The following is a 17,619-nucleotide window of genomic DNA, read 5'->3' on the forward strand; positions in this document are numbered from 1 at the left end:
CATACTGACAAAATAAGATGAAGAGAGTATGAGAGGGTGAGTATGGGGGAAGACAGAGACACAAAAGAGCAAGAATTCCTCTTAACTTTGCTACAGATGAAGATTTGTCTGTGAGGGGAAAGGTGTGACAGTGTGGAATTGTGGGTCATTTCAGCTGTGTGGCCCTTAATCTATGGCCCTCCGCATCACGCCAATTCCCAGCAGCCTCTCTGATTTATGGCTCTCATTTCACCTAGACGCCAGGGTTCCTGGGATTTGTGGTTCATTGGAGGACAGTAGTTTGCATGCAAGGGCCACCACAAGGTCCATACACCCATGGCCCCACCAACAGCACTGGACAAAGCAGAGAAGACGATTAAGTATTGAGTATTTCACTTACTGTTTGCTACTGATTAGAACAGTATAATGTTTTAATTAGGCTATTATTTTGTAGCATCATCCTTTGAACTAGCAATCGTCAAATTAAAATTACTTTATCCAGCCACAAATCTTCTCCACCGCATACTTTAATCCAAGTGAGATACAATAATAAAAAATGACAGAGGACTCTTCTGGCCCCTCGTGATGATTTAGGACCAGCGATTAAGTCTCATGCTGAGATCTATGCAGAGGCCAACGGGACGCGGTGTTTAAGAGGACATTGGAGATAAACACTAAATTAATCATGTTTCGCCTGAACTTTCTGGGGAGCAAAAATTTGCTTATGGAGGATCATGATCGCATGAAATATTAACAAGCTAAGAACTGCCAGGGAGGGTGGGCAAGGGGTGGGGGAGGTTAGTTCTCAACACATATACACACACATTCTCTCACACACACATACAAGAAATAGGAGGTCTCGTAAACAAAGAGTTCCTTCCTCAAGAGCTACAAAGAATTACAACCAGCGGGAAAGTCTGTTTTGCGAAAAACGGGTTTTGTGAAAAGGGGAAAAAAAATTATCAATATGCAACATTTCTGAGATGCAGGCCACACGAAAGGCTCATTCATGAATATGGATTAATATTCTGTAACAGCACGTGCCACATAAACATGTTTTCTCTCCCCTGTGGGGGGAAACTACATTAGAGGTTGCACATTAAAAAGAAAAATAGGCCTTTAGCTTGACAGCAGAGAAAAGTTTTGGCCATCTCAATTTTTTTGGTCAGCTAGCCTGGTGATGATCTGTTTGGGGGAAAAAATAATGAGCCATTTGTCATGTCGACACAAATTATAAAGAAAAGGGTATTTTCAAGTGGCCATGACCGTATTAAATTCATTAGTGGAAGCTTTTGGATGCAAATTTGTTAGCCTTCACAAATGGTGGCATGAACTTGTTAGCCTGCATGATGGCAGGGAGACAAGCTGACTGAGGAGTTCGGTATGGGGGTGGGGTGGTGGATACTGACCACATAGAGCACCACAGACATTCTTACCCTACACCAATGTTGGAATAAATTCACAAGAGGTAAATTAAAATGACCACAGACTGGAAAGGTCAGGCCGAAGCTGCCGGATGGGAGGGTGCGTGAGTGAGAGACAGAGGTCCAAGCTCTGGGCCCAGGGGTGGCCTATTTAAACAACCCCCAACTGGGCCGAGCTGCTGTGGTGTGCAAGTCATGGCTAATGGCAGAGTGAAGGCGCATATGGGGGGGGGGGGGGGGGTAGATGGAGGTGGTGGGGGTTCCTGGAGAAATGCCAAATCGAATTTGTTACAATTAGCTAGAGGTGTGTGGCAGGAACCCAGGTGAGCAGGGGGAGGAGGTCATGTGTGTAACTGTGGCCAGACATGAAACTGATTGGGTTATCAGTTTCTGTGCTATGGAAGTGTGACGTGATGGGCCACTCTGTGTGTGCGTGTGGGAGGGGGATGTACTGGCTGAGGTGGACATGTCTCTCAATCATCTAAAACTGACCCCATCAGCAGGGCTACATCTAAATAATGAAAGCAGCAAACTTTGGTAAGACTTGCCCCAAGATACTGCAGCCAAACACTATTTGTAGCCATAGTTTCAGACTAAATCACACACATTTTGATAATAGACTATTATTGTTATTTCAAGAGGTAAATGTTTATAAAAAATACTGTACAATTTCATTCATGACAGTGGAGTATACAAAGACAGTTCATAAACAGCAAACAGTCCATCTGGGTTGTCGGAGAAGTCTTCCAGTTTACGGGTAAAGCAGCACCATCCCCATAAGAGTTGTCTGGAGAGGAATAGAGCAAAGGACAAAAACAAGAGTGTATGTGGTCATCTGCATAACTAGAACCAATGTATGGAATAGTACATTAAATTAAGACCAAAAAAGTGAAAGACATCCATGCAGTAAAGCGGCTCAGCTATTACCGCAGGTGCCTCTTACCTTAGGTCATGCCTCGAATTTACCAGACTACTCACCAGGTGGGATGAAAAGGAATATGGAAAGTAGGATTCCACAATATGTGGAAGTTTATCTTGGAATATTGCTTTTTTGTGAGAATTGGGGGTGGGGGGGTTGAAATGGTCTTTATTTTTTTCAGCTTTTCCATCTTTTCTTTTTTTTCTCATCTTTTTTGGCCATTTAAGGCATAGGTGATTTCCAAATGTTTTTTTTTCTTTTCTTTTCTTTTTTTATCTTTTTTGACAGCTGATTTTTTCAGACCATTTCAATTCTTTATTTTCTCTTTTTTACATTTCAAAATGAAAGCCAAGAATCCAGAAGTGTACAAGAGCATAGTCATACAAATCATTAAAATTTAAGACATAAAATATGTACATCAAATGCAACAAAGCTGTACTATGAGGCTCTTAATTGCTAAACTATGTTAAAGCACCTCCTTCCATCACAGGACGTCTAGCAAACGCTTTAACAAAAACCAGTCGGCAGTCCACCCAGTCACAGTCATAATGTACCCAAATAATCCAGTCATTCATTAAAAAAAAATAAAAATAATAATAATAAAAAATGCATCCTTTCAAACAAGCAAGCCTTCACACCAAAGAAACTTTTTTTACAGCTTAAAAAAAGTAACATTGTGGTATATACATGAGTCAAATTTCACACACAAAGTTCTACCGCCAGCCACTTCTCCCCCCACCCCTTCCAAATTCACCTCTGTAGCACACGTCTGTCTGGTCTACGGAGTTAATAACAGCAAAGGAAATGTGAGTAGACTATTAAAAACAATGTCAGCTCAATGCAGCTTGTTGCCAGGCCTTCCTACTCCTCCTGTTCCTGCTCCTCCTCCTCCTCCTCATCTCCGCCATGGGCGAGATTCATGATCGTCATCCTCGTCGTCGTCCTGCAACAGCACGTCATCCGCCAGCGAGTCCTCCTGGAACTGGCAATCACAAAGTAGAGCACCAGATGACTCACTTTGGTGCAACCCAGTGACCAGCAGCATGCTAAGGGCTGGCGAGAATACCTGATCTGTCGCCTGCTAATTACTGTTACTGGTCAACCAGTGAGAAACCTAACAAGGTCAATCCAACCAATGACATTCTCACAAGACACCTGTGAAAGGCAGATACATAGGGTCTATATCTAGGCCCATAAGAGAAGAGCGTCACTTCTCTGTCTACCATAAGGAAGCATGACCCCTCAGTTAAAGCACAATGACGGAACCAATCACAGAGGAGCTGGACGTGAGACGGGCATGAGAGCTCACCTCCTCCTCCTCTGGTTCGGCCTCCTCAGGGTCACTGGTGGTGAGCGGCACAGGCGGCTTGTGCCACGACAGGCGCAGCAGTTGGTTATTGAACCTCACACCATGCAGCGCCGCCTGGGAGAGAGAGAGAGGAAGAGAGTGAGACAGAGAGACAAAGAGGAAGACAAAGACAAATTATGCTCATGCAGTTATACTGTATAGTAAGTCAGTTTATCTTTATAGCACATTTAACATAACAGGGATGTGTTTCAGATCAAATAAATTAAGAATTAATTTCAGATCAAATAAATTAAGAATGCCCTAAACAAATAAAAGCTAGTGGAAAATGTTGTTTAAACTAGATGTACCGCAGAGCGGTACAAAATATGACCGCCTCCCAGTCCAGCACATTTTTTCCACAAAAAGAAATCATGCTGAAAGGCCTATATGATTCTAACTGTCTCACTAAATTGCATTATCCACACTCAATTCTCACTGGTATCTGCTAGACAACTGTGTGAGTATGTGACATACGTATGATTACTGTGAATGTATGTGTGTGTGTGTGTATCTGTTTGTGCACATGTGTGCACAAGAAATGGGTTAACATGACCCCTGGAGGCAAACATACGGAAAAAAATGGTCATCCTAGGCCCTACAGTTCTCAAGATATTCACAGAGAACTGTGTCTGCCCTACCCTCCTTTCGGGGGGTCCAGTCTAGCGGGGGGGCTACAGATCAAAACGAAAAATTACGTTTCCATGCTATCCATGTGGGGGTACATGCTCACCAAGTTTTGTGTACCCCGGTCTTTCAGTGTCCCGGGAATCCTTGTTGGTGTACGTCACTAAATGTACACATACATTATTTTATTGTAAGGCCGCCCATGAATGAAAGTACACAAACTTGGCATGCATTCGGAGGGTGTCATAATGATCCTACACTTTTAATTTCGTGCAGTTTTGACCTTGTCAGCCAGAGATATTGTGATGAAAACACCTAATTTTTTGCTTTTTAATTTTTCACTAGGTGGCGCTATACATGAAATAAGTGGTAATGGGATGGGTTGACATGCCCCCTTAAGACCAACATACATAAAAAAGGTGGACCTCCTAGGCCCTACGGTTCTCGAGATATTCACAGAAAACTGTCTCCGGCCACCTACAGGCCAGTTGGTGTATAGTAACATAAATTAATTTATTGTGTGGCCCCCCATGAACGGAATTCCACAAAACTTGGCGTGCATACAGAGGGTGTCATAATGATCCTACACTTCCAATTTCGTGCAGTTTTGACTATGTTAGGTCACAGATACCTTCAATTACAACACCTCATTTTCACTTTTTTGTGTTTAACTAGGTGGCGCTATACATGAAATGAGTGGTTATGGAATGGGTTGACATAGCCCCTTGAGATCAACATACAAAAAAAATGGTCCTCCTAAACCCTACGGTTTTCGAGATATTCACAGAAAACTGTGTCTGCCCTACCCTCCTTTCGGGGGGTCCAGTCCAGCGGGGGGGCTACAGATCAAAACGAAAAACGATGGTTCCATGCTATCCATGTGGGGTTACATGCCCACTAAGTTTCGTGTACCCCGGTCTTTCAGTATCCCGGGAATCATTGACGGAAATTTGGGCATGCGAAAAAGAAAAAAAAAAAAGAAAAAAAAAATCTGACTAAACCTATATGACCGCCGCTTCGCTGCGCGGCGGTCATAATTAGATTTAAAATGAATAATGGGGCAGGACGATATGGGTCGGGGGTGGAGACTATTCCAGAACCAGGGGCAGGGGCGTAGCACCAAATTCTGGGCCCTATGCACAAGTGGTGGCCATGCCGCCCCCCCCTCCCCCCCCCCAACCAACCAACCAACCAACCACCGGCTGTAAGCATGAGGTTCACAACTAACTACTATCTAATCACACATTGAATTAATCTAACAACTCTTATATGTACTGTATAACAGAAAATAATCTTATTACCCAAGACTTCACTGAATTTCTGTTTTATTTGAAGAATGTTTAAAAGCTAGAACATGAAATGAATGAAAACACTTTTGGCTGAGAGAACAGCTATCTATACAAATTGAACACTTTTGGCTGAGAGAACAGCTATCTATAGCTAACTGAGTGTGATGCATTTCACAAGTTAGCTTTGCTACTAATTTGACAGCCTTTCCTCATGAACCTATATAACATTGAGTCTACTAAGTTAAGCTATTAGCTCATAATAATTTTCGAATTAGTAGGCTATTGAAATGTTGTTGGCTATAAATCAGGCATCATGTTATTTCTAATTTTGTGTTAATGCTGTTTTAGCACTGATAATCGTTAATTGAGGGTGCCTGCCCTCAAACAATGTTGGCTTGGACACAATTTAATACATCAATCAACTGATGCATTTACCCGAAATATTTGCATCTATATTAGTTAATAACATTTATTAAGATCTTTAAATTAAGGAAATTATTTATTATTAAGGAAAATAAAATTCAACTCCTTAGGGGCCCTCCCCCCACTTGGGGCCCGGGTAATTTATTCCCACTTGTCCCCCCACTAAGACGCCCTTGACCAGGGGGCAGCAACAGAGGTTTTGAGGTGCAAGTTGGGGACAGGAAAGAGCTTTTGGAAAGTAGACTTAAGTGACCTAGGGACAAAGTAAGGACTTACATAGATCATAGAAATATTGCAGTGCTAAAATCAAACTAAAAAGTGTGTGTGTGTGTGTGTGTGTGTGTGTGTGTAGCAGATAGACTCACCAGCTCTGCTTCAGCACGGGTCTTGTAGGTGATAATGGCATTCTGACACAAGTCTTCCATCTGGCAATCCTCAATCTCCCCAAATTGCTTTGAAACAAAACACCAGCATTCACAAGGGAACCACACACAATTATCCACGAAAGCATGCGCAAGAAATCCTTCGGCCACATGATCAACCCCAGTGGCGGAGAGAGACACAAACTATTGCAATAGGGTAAAATAATAAATACTACAGAATCTATATGCATAAACATTACCATTTATCAGCCATCTTGAATTTTTCACTTTTGCATTTGCATACAGGCGATCTGATTGGCTGATGCTTGCGCTGGCACTTGAAAATTTGAACTTAAACCGCGAACCATAATTCAGTTTGGCAACGCCTGCTAGTCACGAAAAGAGAAGTGTTGACGTGGATGCCCGTGTGAGCATTTCATAAGTCACAAAAAGCTGAATTTCCTTGACTGGTAATGAATGGCAAAAAATTACTGTGTGCAGTCTGTGCAGTCAACAACCAGCCACCGTATCTTAATCACATCAATTTTTATGAGTTTTAGTCACCATTTCAGACATTTTTGCAGTTTGCATTCCTGAAATTGCATAACTATGATCACATAACTCTAGGCCTAATACACGGACATATTTTGCCTGAGGTGATTGCAAGTTGTTGACAAGCAAGATGGGGGAAAGTAGAGTAACAATAACCATGCTAGAGATGAAATACTGCATGGACTGCACCTCCAACCCAATCTGTACATACACACACAAATCTGTATGAATATCATTTAACTCACTGCAAAGTGTGGCAGAACGTCTACGCGGTCTGCATCACTGAAGCCAGTGATCTCGAGCGAGCGGGGCCGGTGGTCCACCACTGCGTGCACTGACTGGCCCCCACGCCCTCTGCCCCTGATCCCACGGCCCCTGCCCCTCAGAACCCCACGACCCCGTGCGTGAGCCCCTCGGCCCCGCGCCGTACTCAGGAGCCCCCGCTTGGCCGCCTGGGAGGAGAGAGAAGAGAGGGAGGGATGTTAAGTGCCACTATCAAACCCCACATTTTGTTTGTCTCTCATATTAGATTATATTATCTCTTTGTGACTACATCTACCTGCTCCCTGCATTTAAGCAAGTGCTTCTATTGTGAAGTACCTTTATGCCCTTTGTTTGCTACCACTAATCATTCCAAAAATGTCAATCATCATAAACACTTATAAAGTGTACAAAAGTTAAGTCTCCTTAATCCCTGTGTTTTCATGCATGTGTGTGTGTGTGTGTGTGTGTGTGTGTGTGTGTGTGTGTGTGTGCGTGGTGTGGACATTGCCTCAAGTTGGAGCTGTGTGTATTTGATCTTCAGCTGGGCGGTATCCTCTCCGGCCTGGGTCTTCTTGTACAGGTCCATTTCTGTGTCCAGAAGCTCCTTCTGTGCCTGTCCACAACAGTAGATATCAATACAGACTCCACTTAGACAAAAACTACCAACACATGCCTTGTCTGCCTTTGAGAGTAACTTTGACATATGTACGGAAATATCTATGCCACTGAATACTGTATTTTAAAAGCAATGAAATGTTTTGTTCAGATGTTTAGAGTGACTGTAGCTGGGTTTCCATTCCAGCTTTGCACAAAACTGGACAAGTAAAAAAAAAAAAAAAATACATAAAAATGTGGGATTAAATGTGGAATTTATCTTCTTGCGATACATCATTCCAGATAAATGGGACAATGGCTCTCCCCACATCTGAGTTTTGGCTATTTAACTTCAATAGCATCCACCAAAAGCCGTGGTAGTCATAAATAAAGGCTGATGGGAATGTGATGGGAGGAAACAAATATCGCTGCTTCATACTTGGCAGCGACAACGTATGACAATTCATGGAGAGTATAGTTCAGAGTTATCAAGTATAATATGTATATATTTCTTGGTGCAGACTTGCACCGATGTATTCACCTCGAACCAACTATAAAAATAATTTAGACCACACAACTTTTTCAATGTGTAATGTGACTCGCCTGAAAAACCACCTCAAGCGAGTGTATACACAATTTTTTGCCAAATTTTAATATTTTCTCAAAATTCATTTGTTTTTATAACACGTTTTTCGTTTTTTCATTTCGAAATTAAGATATATATTTTCAGGATTAATTTAAATCCACCTACTGACTACTATGTGCCTGAGCTTTCAAAGTAACATAAAAGTGTGAGGTCTGAACTTTAACAACCTGTACTGTATAGAGATTGCTAAGACACGTGACCAAGATTGTGGGTACGTTTGGCCGTTTACATTGGTTTACATGTGCATGGATTGCCGCGGATCCCCAAAATGCTTTGCGTTCACCAATGGGAAAATGGCATGATGACGACACATTCTCAATCTCTATTGTAGTAAACACTGTCTACAGTATTGTTAGAGGAAGGTGACTGCTGTGTACCTGGGCTTTGCTCTTGATGCACTTAAGCATGCTGGGGCTGGCGAGGCCTTTGATTTCCTCCTGGAGTTTGGTGATGCTCTGAGTGAGGGTGGTCAGCGTGGATTTGATCTGGGCCTTGTCCTCCGCCTTCATACTCTTGTTCTTCTCTAGCTTGGAGATCAGCAGCTGCACCACACACACAGGGTCAGATATGTAGATATGTAAATCCACACAAATTTTGCTTAAATCACTAACAACCAAATCACTAACATCAATAACATCCCTTCACTGAATCCCTCTAAATGTCCATCAGAGAGAGAGATAGAGATAGAGATAGAGATAGAGATCGAGATAGATAGATAGATAGATCAAAACAAGAGGCTAAGTATCTGCAACTGTCTGGGACTGCCCATGACAATCTTAAGGTTGGTAATATCAGGATTCTGCAAACCTGCTATGTGTCATTGGCATCCACAAAGACCAACTACCCAGCCACCTACAGAGTTAGTGTGTGCAGAGAAGTAGAGGCGCTCGCTCACCTTCTGGGCCTCGATGTGCTTCTCCAGAATCTCCTGCTTCTTCTTCCTCACATCCTGCTGCAGCTTCATGGCTTCCTGTGATAGAAAGAGGATGAGGAAGATGGGCACGAAGAGTTCCCACATCTAAACCTTCTTTGTGCACAACACACTGACTCACACACACGACTAAAGGAAACTCAAGCACTATTGTCCTGATCCACTCACCTGCTTTCTCTTCAGTGCTTCCTCAGGAGTGGTCGTGCTCATGTACGACGCCCCCTTGTTGACCGTTTTGAGTGCTGCTGGGTTGAAGACTGTCTTTGTTAGCCCCATGGACGGAGAGCAGACCTAAGGAGCACATCAAAAACATAAGCACAGAGACATGTTAGGAGAAAAATACAAAATATGTTTTGTCACAATATAAATATCAGTGGAACTTGCAACATACATATGACTGTAGATCATTTGTTGATTACATCCCTTGAAAAAATGACCTGGCACAGCATGCATGAACTTATGATGCCATCTGGTGGTTATTTGAATGCATGGCAATCATTTGAAAATGTGATGTTTTCCTTCAATGTACAAACAATAACCTGCTCTTACCTTTCCTCCTGGAGCTGCAGGTCTCATGGGAAACCCTAGCCTCTCCTTCACGGACATTTTTGATGCATTCTGTACAGTGGAAACAAATGTTTTAAGACCTAGTCGATGTAAGAACACACTTCTGCTCCATGTACACTTACACCACTCTTGAAATAAGTTAATAGGCTTTTCAAGAGGGTGAAATCTGCTTGATTTCACTGACCGGATTTATTTTATTTAGTCTATACAGTCAAAAACAACACACACACACACACACACACACACACACACTAAGACACACACACACACACTAAGACACACACCTGCAAGGCAGTGTTGGGGTCCTGTGGTAGCTCAGAGTTGCAGGCGGGCACTGGGCCCAAACGGTCCTTGATCGACTGCTTGGGGGTGGTGGCTGGGACATCCTGGGAAGGCTGGATGCCCTGCTGCTACAGCGAGAGAGGAGGGTGTTACCATGGAGACACACATTTCCAAGATGTCTGTACACAAATGAGGTTTAGGTTCATTTCTGAGGAATTTGTATAGAAGGGGTGCAGTAAATACTCCCCACTCATTGTGCCTAGACGCACATCCCCCACTCCCCCACTTATAAAGCCATGCTACGTTTCCAGAATTGAAATAATCCAACCAATTCAATCACGCACACAGTCATAAAAGATATTTCTGCTGAGACATGCCTTGAGACAAATATCAAAAAGCGAGGACTTCCGTTGTATGACAGAATTCTCTCTGACAACAGATGTATGTTATTTCAAAGAACAGAGAGGTGCTCCTAGCAAAGGCAAAACGGTAGAAATGGCAGCGTTTTGGGAATTCTTTTTTCTTGCTTCTCGTCTGCAAGCTATCTGTCTGTGTGCGCATGGTTACCATATTTTGGGATGTGTGTGTTGGTGGGGGGTCATCTCTGTGCCAGTTGACTTTGATGAAGCGGTTGTTGAGGACTGCCTCAGTGCTCAGCATGGCCCGTTTGGCCTCCTCATAGGTGGAGAACTGGATCAGAGCCGCTTCCGAGTCATTCCTGTAAGCCACCTACATACACAGACAGACAGAGAGAAAGACAGACAGAGAGAAAGAGAGAGAGAGAAAAGTGAGACTTATTTTATTCATGAAAAAGGCAATACAGATAAAATACATCTAGTCAAGGGATCAGCTGATTGGTGCCGTACTAAAACAGTTTTTACATCTAGTCTTGGATCACTGATACACAACACATGTTTACTGATCATGTGATGCCAACCTCCATGTGTCATACATACATGATTCAACTAACTACTGTTATACCAACAGGATCACCAAGTGGACAGCTAAACTAGACAATGTGTTCGGGTGAGTTTATGTGTGAAAGTATACATATTTAACAGTTTTGTTTGTATAGGTAAGACAGTTTAATGTGTGCACACACTCACCTGTAGGTTAACGATGGTGCCGAATTTACTGAAGTGCTCGTTGAGTTTGCTGATGTTGTTCAGCTCGGGTGGGATCACACGTACGTCCAGTTTGGTGTTTGCCAGGCTGAAGGGATTCTTCTTATGGAAGCCCTGGTGATTAGGCTTATTGTAGCTTGGCCTGTGTGTGTGTGTGTGTGTGGTGAAGCAAGACAGGATTATTGGAGGTTCTTGTTTGAACAGGATGGCTCAGAAGCTAACCTGTTTACTTAGAGGTGCATTTAAATTTGCAAACAAATCACCAGGCGAACGTTTGCAAACGTGTTACTATTTGCCTCGGTTTTTGGCAAACGTTTGCAAACACTCACAAACAGTCTGAGGAGCTGGATGTGAGCTTGATGAAGGTAACGATGCAATCTCCGTTACAATGGAATGTTAACACCAAATCGTTCAAATTTAACTGTTCAGAAACAAATTGTTCACCACAAACATTTACCAACGTTTGCCGAATTTGAACGCACCTCAGATGTTTTACTGATGTTTGATGTTTTACTCTACATCACAAATGTGCAATGGGAGATGAACCTATGACCTGTTCAAATCAAATTCAAATGAATAGTGGCCAGTTATAGGCTCAATGCATCATATAGTGTGATTATTCTGTGTGATTTGTCACATGCTGTTTTTCTATAACTATCGGTAGTTGTTAGGCCAAGCATGCATTTCTTGTGGTTAACTCTACTCCTAATAGAAATGCCCTAGCTTTCCTGGTTGAAAGGTATAACAGACAAAAATTGACTAAGGCAACCCAAATAAAATCTCCTGTGACCCAGTCTTTGGGAACTAATGGAGTAAAATGCCTTAGTGATGACCATCTAATCCAGGTTACAGACAGTGTGTGTGTGTGTGTTTCACCAGGCTTACTTGTCTAACCAGGGCTTCTTGACAGGTCCTGGCCCATCGTGAGGTCCACCTAATCTCTTCCTGGAGTCGGATTCCAAAACAATGCGCATGTTGTTGCTGTTGGGCATCTTCTCTGTAGGTCAGGAATAACAACAAGTCAAATATGGGCCAGCCAAACTACCACAATGACAACTTATAGTAAGTAGAATATGCTTCAGTGTCAGACCTCTTGGCTCTAGGTCCACCCCTCCCATTGTCAAGCCAATCAGGTTAGACCTCTGTGGGTTGACACGGTGACGGAAGATGGGTCTACTGCCACTCATGCTGGGAGCCTCTGGATTGTATCCATCCATTTCAAAGGAGTCTATACACACACACACACACACACACACACACACACACACACACACACACACACACACACACACACACACACACACACACACACACACACACACACACACACACACACACACACACACACACACACACACACACACACACACACACCGAGATAAGGACAAAAACACACCGCAGGAGTTTTAAAAGGTATAACTGAGTGAAATTACAAAAAATTCACATCACACGCTAAGTCAGCGCATAACATGATCCTGCACTGTTATTCATCTTATATTAAGATCAAAAAATCTTTTTGGTATGAAGAGACTTACCTAGCGCTCTCTCGAAAGATCATTTTTACTTAATTTAAGAACACTTAGACTTATTTTAAGGAGTCTTATCAAGACAAAACTTGCACTGGCAGGCAAATTTGCTTAACGCACTGGCAGACAAATTTGCTTGTTTTCAGGGTGAGACGTCTTAAAATAAATCAAACTCTTCTTAAATTAAGTCAAATGATTTTACGAGAAAGCGCTAGGTATATATAGGTCTTTATACTGAAAACAATACCAACTAGATTTTTTTATCTTGATATAAGATTAATACGACTTGGTTAGATTGTATTAGATAAGCAGTTTTTGTAGTGTGGAGTCATCCTGCCAACAAATTTAAAATAGAAAACAGAAACTCAAGATGGCAGATGCCAAACTGAAATAGAATGAGCTTCTCAACAATCTGTCTTGGACGGCTCTACAACAAGGGTGTCAGACTCATATTAGCAAACAAGGCATATAGCTTTATCATGTACTGCGGTCATACATTGCTTTCGTTCTTGAAATACCCTACCTTCTATGTCAGTCTTTCTCTTTTTCACCTGCATAGAGAGTATATGGCTACGCCAACCTAATCTAATTGTTGGTGCAGCAAACCGCATTTTCCTTTTCTGCATATTCCTTCCTGAGGAAGGTTTGTAGTGCTAGGTTTCAATAATTCATCATATCATAGAGATATTGCTCATTAAACATAGTCCATGACAACTGTGAATGTGAATATCTAAAAAAATTAAAATAAAAAAAAAACCTGGTCTACACGTTGGAAGATTGTAAGAGCATTCTTCTACAATACAAACACACCAGCAAGTAACAAACAAACACAAAATCAGTCCGAACAGACTTACCAGAGGTGAAGAGAGGGGGAGGGGGCTGGGTGATGGGGGGTCTCACCCCTGATGTAACAATGGTGGGCACTGAGCTGGTAACCGAGTTGGGAGGGGCGTCCATGCCTGACGGCTGCAGTGCTGGGAGAGGGGGTGGGGGACCTGGGGGAGCAGCACAGAACCACATTAATATAGATGGCAGATGTCAATCATGTATAGCAGGGCTATTCGATCACAAATTCAGTTGGGCCAGATTATCAAACCAAGAAATTTAGCCGGGCCAAACAAATACAACATACAAATTTATGTATTAAAAACAATGTTTTTTCATTATACACCTTTTGAATTTGCTCACATTTTACACAGGCACATCAAAAAGTGCATAAAACTTTTTGATGTGTCTGTGTCAGATGTGATCCTTGGTCAGTTTGGATTGGAAACTGACAGTGAGTGAAATGCATAAAATTGGAGTGTTGATGAAATTATTATCCGTTTATTCAGAGCATAACACTCTCAGAGTGTTCAGAGCCAACTCTAACTGAAAACAGTGGCAGGAAGATAGAATTTTTTTCCCCTTTTATATTCCCTAATATATTTCAACTTTAAGTTAATCAGAGTCTGTGAACTTTAAGCAGTAATCCATGATTTCCTTTTTCGCTGAGGTTCATACCTGCGACAGGAGGAAGGCTGGGTGGCATGGTACCCGGAGGGGGTACAGGCGGCCTGAGGTTGACAGGCGTCATCAGGGGTGGGGGAGGGGGCAGGCCAGGCGGGGGAGGACCATCCACCCCAGGGAGAGGCGGAGGCTGGAACGGGAGGATGCTGGGAAGGTTTACATCCTCCACCACCACAGGGTCACTGCCGTGGTCAAAGGGACACATGTCCCCCCGCATGCAGAAGCCCTTCTCTAAAAGAGGGAAAGCATGGAGAAATAAAGAAAAAAAAAAAACTCTTAGAATTGAGATTTTGGAGTATATAGAGTGTGCAGTTGTTCACTTTTTTCCGACTTTTGTCATCTTACCATCATAGTCCCGGCAGCGCTTCCTCTGTTGGGGTAGAGCTCCTCTGGCGTAGGGGGCGTGATCAAGCTGGTGGTCTGGAGGGAAGTCAGACCAGGTCTCCGTGGAGTTGTTGCCATGGTGGGCAGGGGCGATGACTGTGATGGTGCTGCTGAGCGTAGGCACAGGGAAGTGGGAAGAGGAGGGGCCAGGAACCAGGGGGGGGTTGGAGTAACCATCGGCCGGCCCTGTGTCCGGTCGTTCAGCACGTTCGTGCTCGTACTTGCTCTTCCCAGAATCCCTCTCTGAATGGACATAAATCAGATGCCATCACGTCTGGTTATGACAACTTATATAAAACTTTTTGTAAGAGACCTGACTGATGGAACACATTGAATGCTTCCCCTATGCTGGTATGCCTAACTAGGCCAGTTTGACTACATTTGCATTCTGCAATTTATAATGCAATTATTTCTATTCATTTTTAATCCAAATGGTGTCTAGGCAACTTGTGGCATTAATGCACTTTGAACACACAAATTTACCTGTGTTTCTGGCTTGCGTTTAACATACTCATTTCGTAGTCATTTTTACACAACCATGACCAGCTGCACGTTTTTATCTTTATCTATTCTCTCTCATGCCAACATAACCCACATCACCATCATGAAAGTGCAAACGCATTGTATTTTGTGCTGATTCACCCAGCCAGTCCACTCACCTCTACTGCGACCAGGACTCCTGGACCGTGAGCGGCTGCGTGTGCGGTCGCGCTCTCGCTCACGGTCACGGTCCCGCTCGCGGTCTCTGTCACGGTCGCGGGGGCGCTCTTTGCTCCGACTGCGGCTGCGACTGTAGGAGCGGCTACGGCCCCGTCGCCGGTTGTAGCGCTCCCGGTACGAGTCGCGCCTTGGCAAGTTCCGCTCATACTCCCGCTTTCTGGAGCGGTCATCCTTCTTGCGGTCATCCAGTCTTCTGTTGGATTTAGGGGTGGAATTATAGAGACAATGAGAGATGGATTGTCAGGCACAAAAATGTAAAAACAGAAAAATAAAAGGGGAGTGAAAGCTCCACAGAAAAGGAGGGCACCTTGGACAATTATGAGCATTCTAATTGGGTCATCCCGTGATCAGGGCCATGATTATTGGTTCAGTTCTTACCTGCTGTCTCGACTGTAGCGGCTAGGCTGGGGGCTGTGGTTCACCCTCCTGGAGAACTTTTTATCTCGGTCCTCCTCACGACTGGGCTGTTTGGGCAAACAACCACAAATAGGGGTGTTTATATTGCACTATTTCTTTCACTTCACCTCTTTACTGCAACTAGTTTGCAAAGGTTGAGATTGGACATGTTGGGATCTAGTCACAATCAGGCATTTATTTGTATGAAACATTAAGAAAACAATGAAAGTAAATAATGACTGAAAAATGCATGCAATTGACTGCTTATATTATAGTGTACTTTAACATGCATTTACTAATTAAGTAGCCACTTTCACCCAAAGCAATTTACAGTACCCCACACATTTACCACCCCAAACAATTCCCTCTGCCCAATCCTTTCCTGGGGCCTGCTCACCTCTTCTTTCCTTGGCTCATCCTTGTCTGTGCGCTGGTGCGAGTCGGCGGGGCGGCTCGTGGAGGCAGGCTGCTCGAGGACAGGCTGAGGTAGGTAACTCTTTGAGTTCAAAGCTTCAAAAAGTTTATCCACAAATGTTTGGGTCTCTGGAAGACAGCCATAAAGTTAGAATGAAAACTGAAACCAAAATGGGCAGCAATGTGTTCACTGTTGGAAGGCTTTGGTAAAACTATGATTTGAGGCTTTATTCGTAGATCAAAAAGTACCTTTCTGTAGAAATACATCCAACTGGTCGTTGCATAGTGCTTTTAATTCCTTCTCCGATTTATCTTTCTTTACCAAGGCGACAACATACTTCGCAAGGGCAGATGGGTCTGCATCACATCTACAAAGTAGATAAGAAGAAAAATATGAATGAATGGAAAGAAAACTGTGAAAGGCATGATCTGTCATATCAATAATGAACGCCTTGTTTACTACATGTCCCGAGTTATGTAGCTGAAGGTGCAAAACAGAGGGTATAGACCATACTCACTTTGACATGGCACGTATACATTACTTAAAGCAATGCATTATGCTTCTAGCTAACCATTCACACCATGCGTGCTATCCAAAGACTAGCTATTACACCTTTCATGACAATTAGATCAAGTAGTAGCCTACTAACGAAACACTGACCGACTATAGATTACAAACCAGTCCACAAGCTACGTGGCTAACTAGCGTGTTTATTAGCCTTTCAGGCACACTGGGGCAATTTGTGTCACCCTGGGCTACTACGTGGTGGTTTAGCAAAGTGTTCTAATTTAGAAAAAAATAGGTTTTTCATTACAGCCACATTTCTTAGGTAGCTCTGTCCTTACCAAGTCACGTCAACGTTAGCACCTAACCAAGTAAACGTTCACGTTAGCTGGCTCGATTGTTTCCTACTTACATGGGTTCAAGCGTTTTGGAGAGCCACGTCTTCAAGGCATCCAAGTTTTCAATGATCATCTTAGAGATATATCACTAATTATCTCCAGGTCTTCGGGGCTGAAACAATCTGGAGGAACAAATTATAGAAATGATTAACGTTAGCCAGGCAGTCACCTAACGTTAGCTGTTAGCATATCTAGGTTCTGTCCAATGTGCAAGTGTTCCCCAGCGTGGAGGCCCAGCGACGTGATTAAATTATTTTGGAAGTGTAGCAGCTATATTACTCCTCACCTCAGCAATAACTTGAGTGTCTGAACTGGAGAATAGAGCAAGGTAATTACAGGCGTTAAGCTTCCGACATTAATTTGCCGGGCTAATGGCAAGTCATTTGATATTCTTTCAGCTGTTCAGTTTTTATCAGGGTTTTATTCCCCTCTTACTTTG

General features: G+C 43.1%; 1 protein-coding gene across 4 annotated transcripts; it reads right to left on the reverse strand.

The window, feature by feature from the left end:
* Positions 1–84: 84 nt before the first annotated feature.
* Positions 85–17,619, reverse strand: rbm26 (RNA binding motif protein 26). Of its 4 annotated transcripts, none has more exons than XR_012990959.1 (24): positions 17,467–17,619; positions 17,195–17,302; positions 16,527–16,645; positions 16,261–16,406; positions 15,846–15,931; positions 15,407–15,660; positions 14,709–14,990; positions 14,358–14,594; positions 13,709–13,849; positions 12,419–12,556; positions 12,214–12,325; positions 11,311–11,470; positions 10,772–10,933; positions 10,207–10,332; positions 9,905–9,973; positions 9,524–9,646; positions 9,320–9,394; positions 8,802–8,966; positions 7,693–7,797; positions 7,166–7,372; positions 6,372–6,458; positions 3,632–3,745; positions 2,086–3,304; positions 85–333 (listed from the first exon to the last, which is right to left on the reverse strand). XR_012990959.1 is itself a non-coding variant. In XM_076303732.1 (23 exons), the coding sequence occupies exons 2-23, from the start codon at positions 17,251–17,253 to the stop codon at positions 3,218–3,220; spliced, it is 3,051 nt and encodes a 1,016-aa protein (XP_076159847.1). In that variant the 5' UTR covers positions 17,254–17,302; positions 17,467–17,619; the 3' UTR covers positions 1,731–3,217. The 4 variants fall into 4 exon arrangements, 2 of the variants coding, with proteins under 2 accessions (XP_076159847.1, XP_076159846.1); XR_012990960.1 differs by lacking the exon at positions 85–333 and having other exon boundaries at positions 1,731–2,190; positions 2,382–3,304; XM_076303732.1 differs by lacking the exon at positions 85–333 and having other exon boundaries at positions 1,731–3,304; positions 10,207–10,329.

The sequence above is a fragment of the Alosa pseudoharengus genome, unplaced genomic scaffold (genome assembly GCF_046254945.1).
Source record: "Alosa pseudoharengus isolate Yale_2024_CS ecotype anadromous, Long Island Sound unplaced genomic scaffold, YU_APseudo_1.1 YU_APseudo_1.1_scf_24, whole genome shotgun sequence".
NCBI classification, from domain to species: Eukaryota; Metazoa; Chordata; class Actinopteri; order Clupeiformes; family Clupeidae; genus Alosa; species Alosa pseudoharengus.

Excerpts from the sequence above, each read along its gene's own strand:
- rbm26 (XM_076303731.1), bottom strand. The coding sequence starts at position 17,253 with ATGATCATTGAAAACTTGGATGCCTTGAAGACGTGGCTCTCCAAAACG. Across the intron at positions 9,974-10,206 it reads ACCCCAACACTGCCTTGCAG|AATGCATCAAAAATGTCCGT; the intron begins GTGTGTGTCTTA and ends TCCACTGTACAG. Across the intron at positions 7,373-7,692 it reads ACACACAGCTCCAACTTGAG|GCGGCCAAGCGGGGGCTCCT; the intron begins GCAATGTCCACA and ends CTCTCCTCCCAG.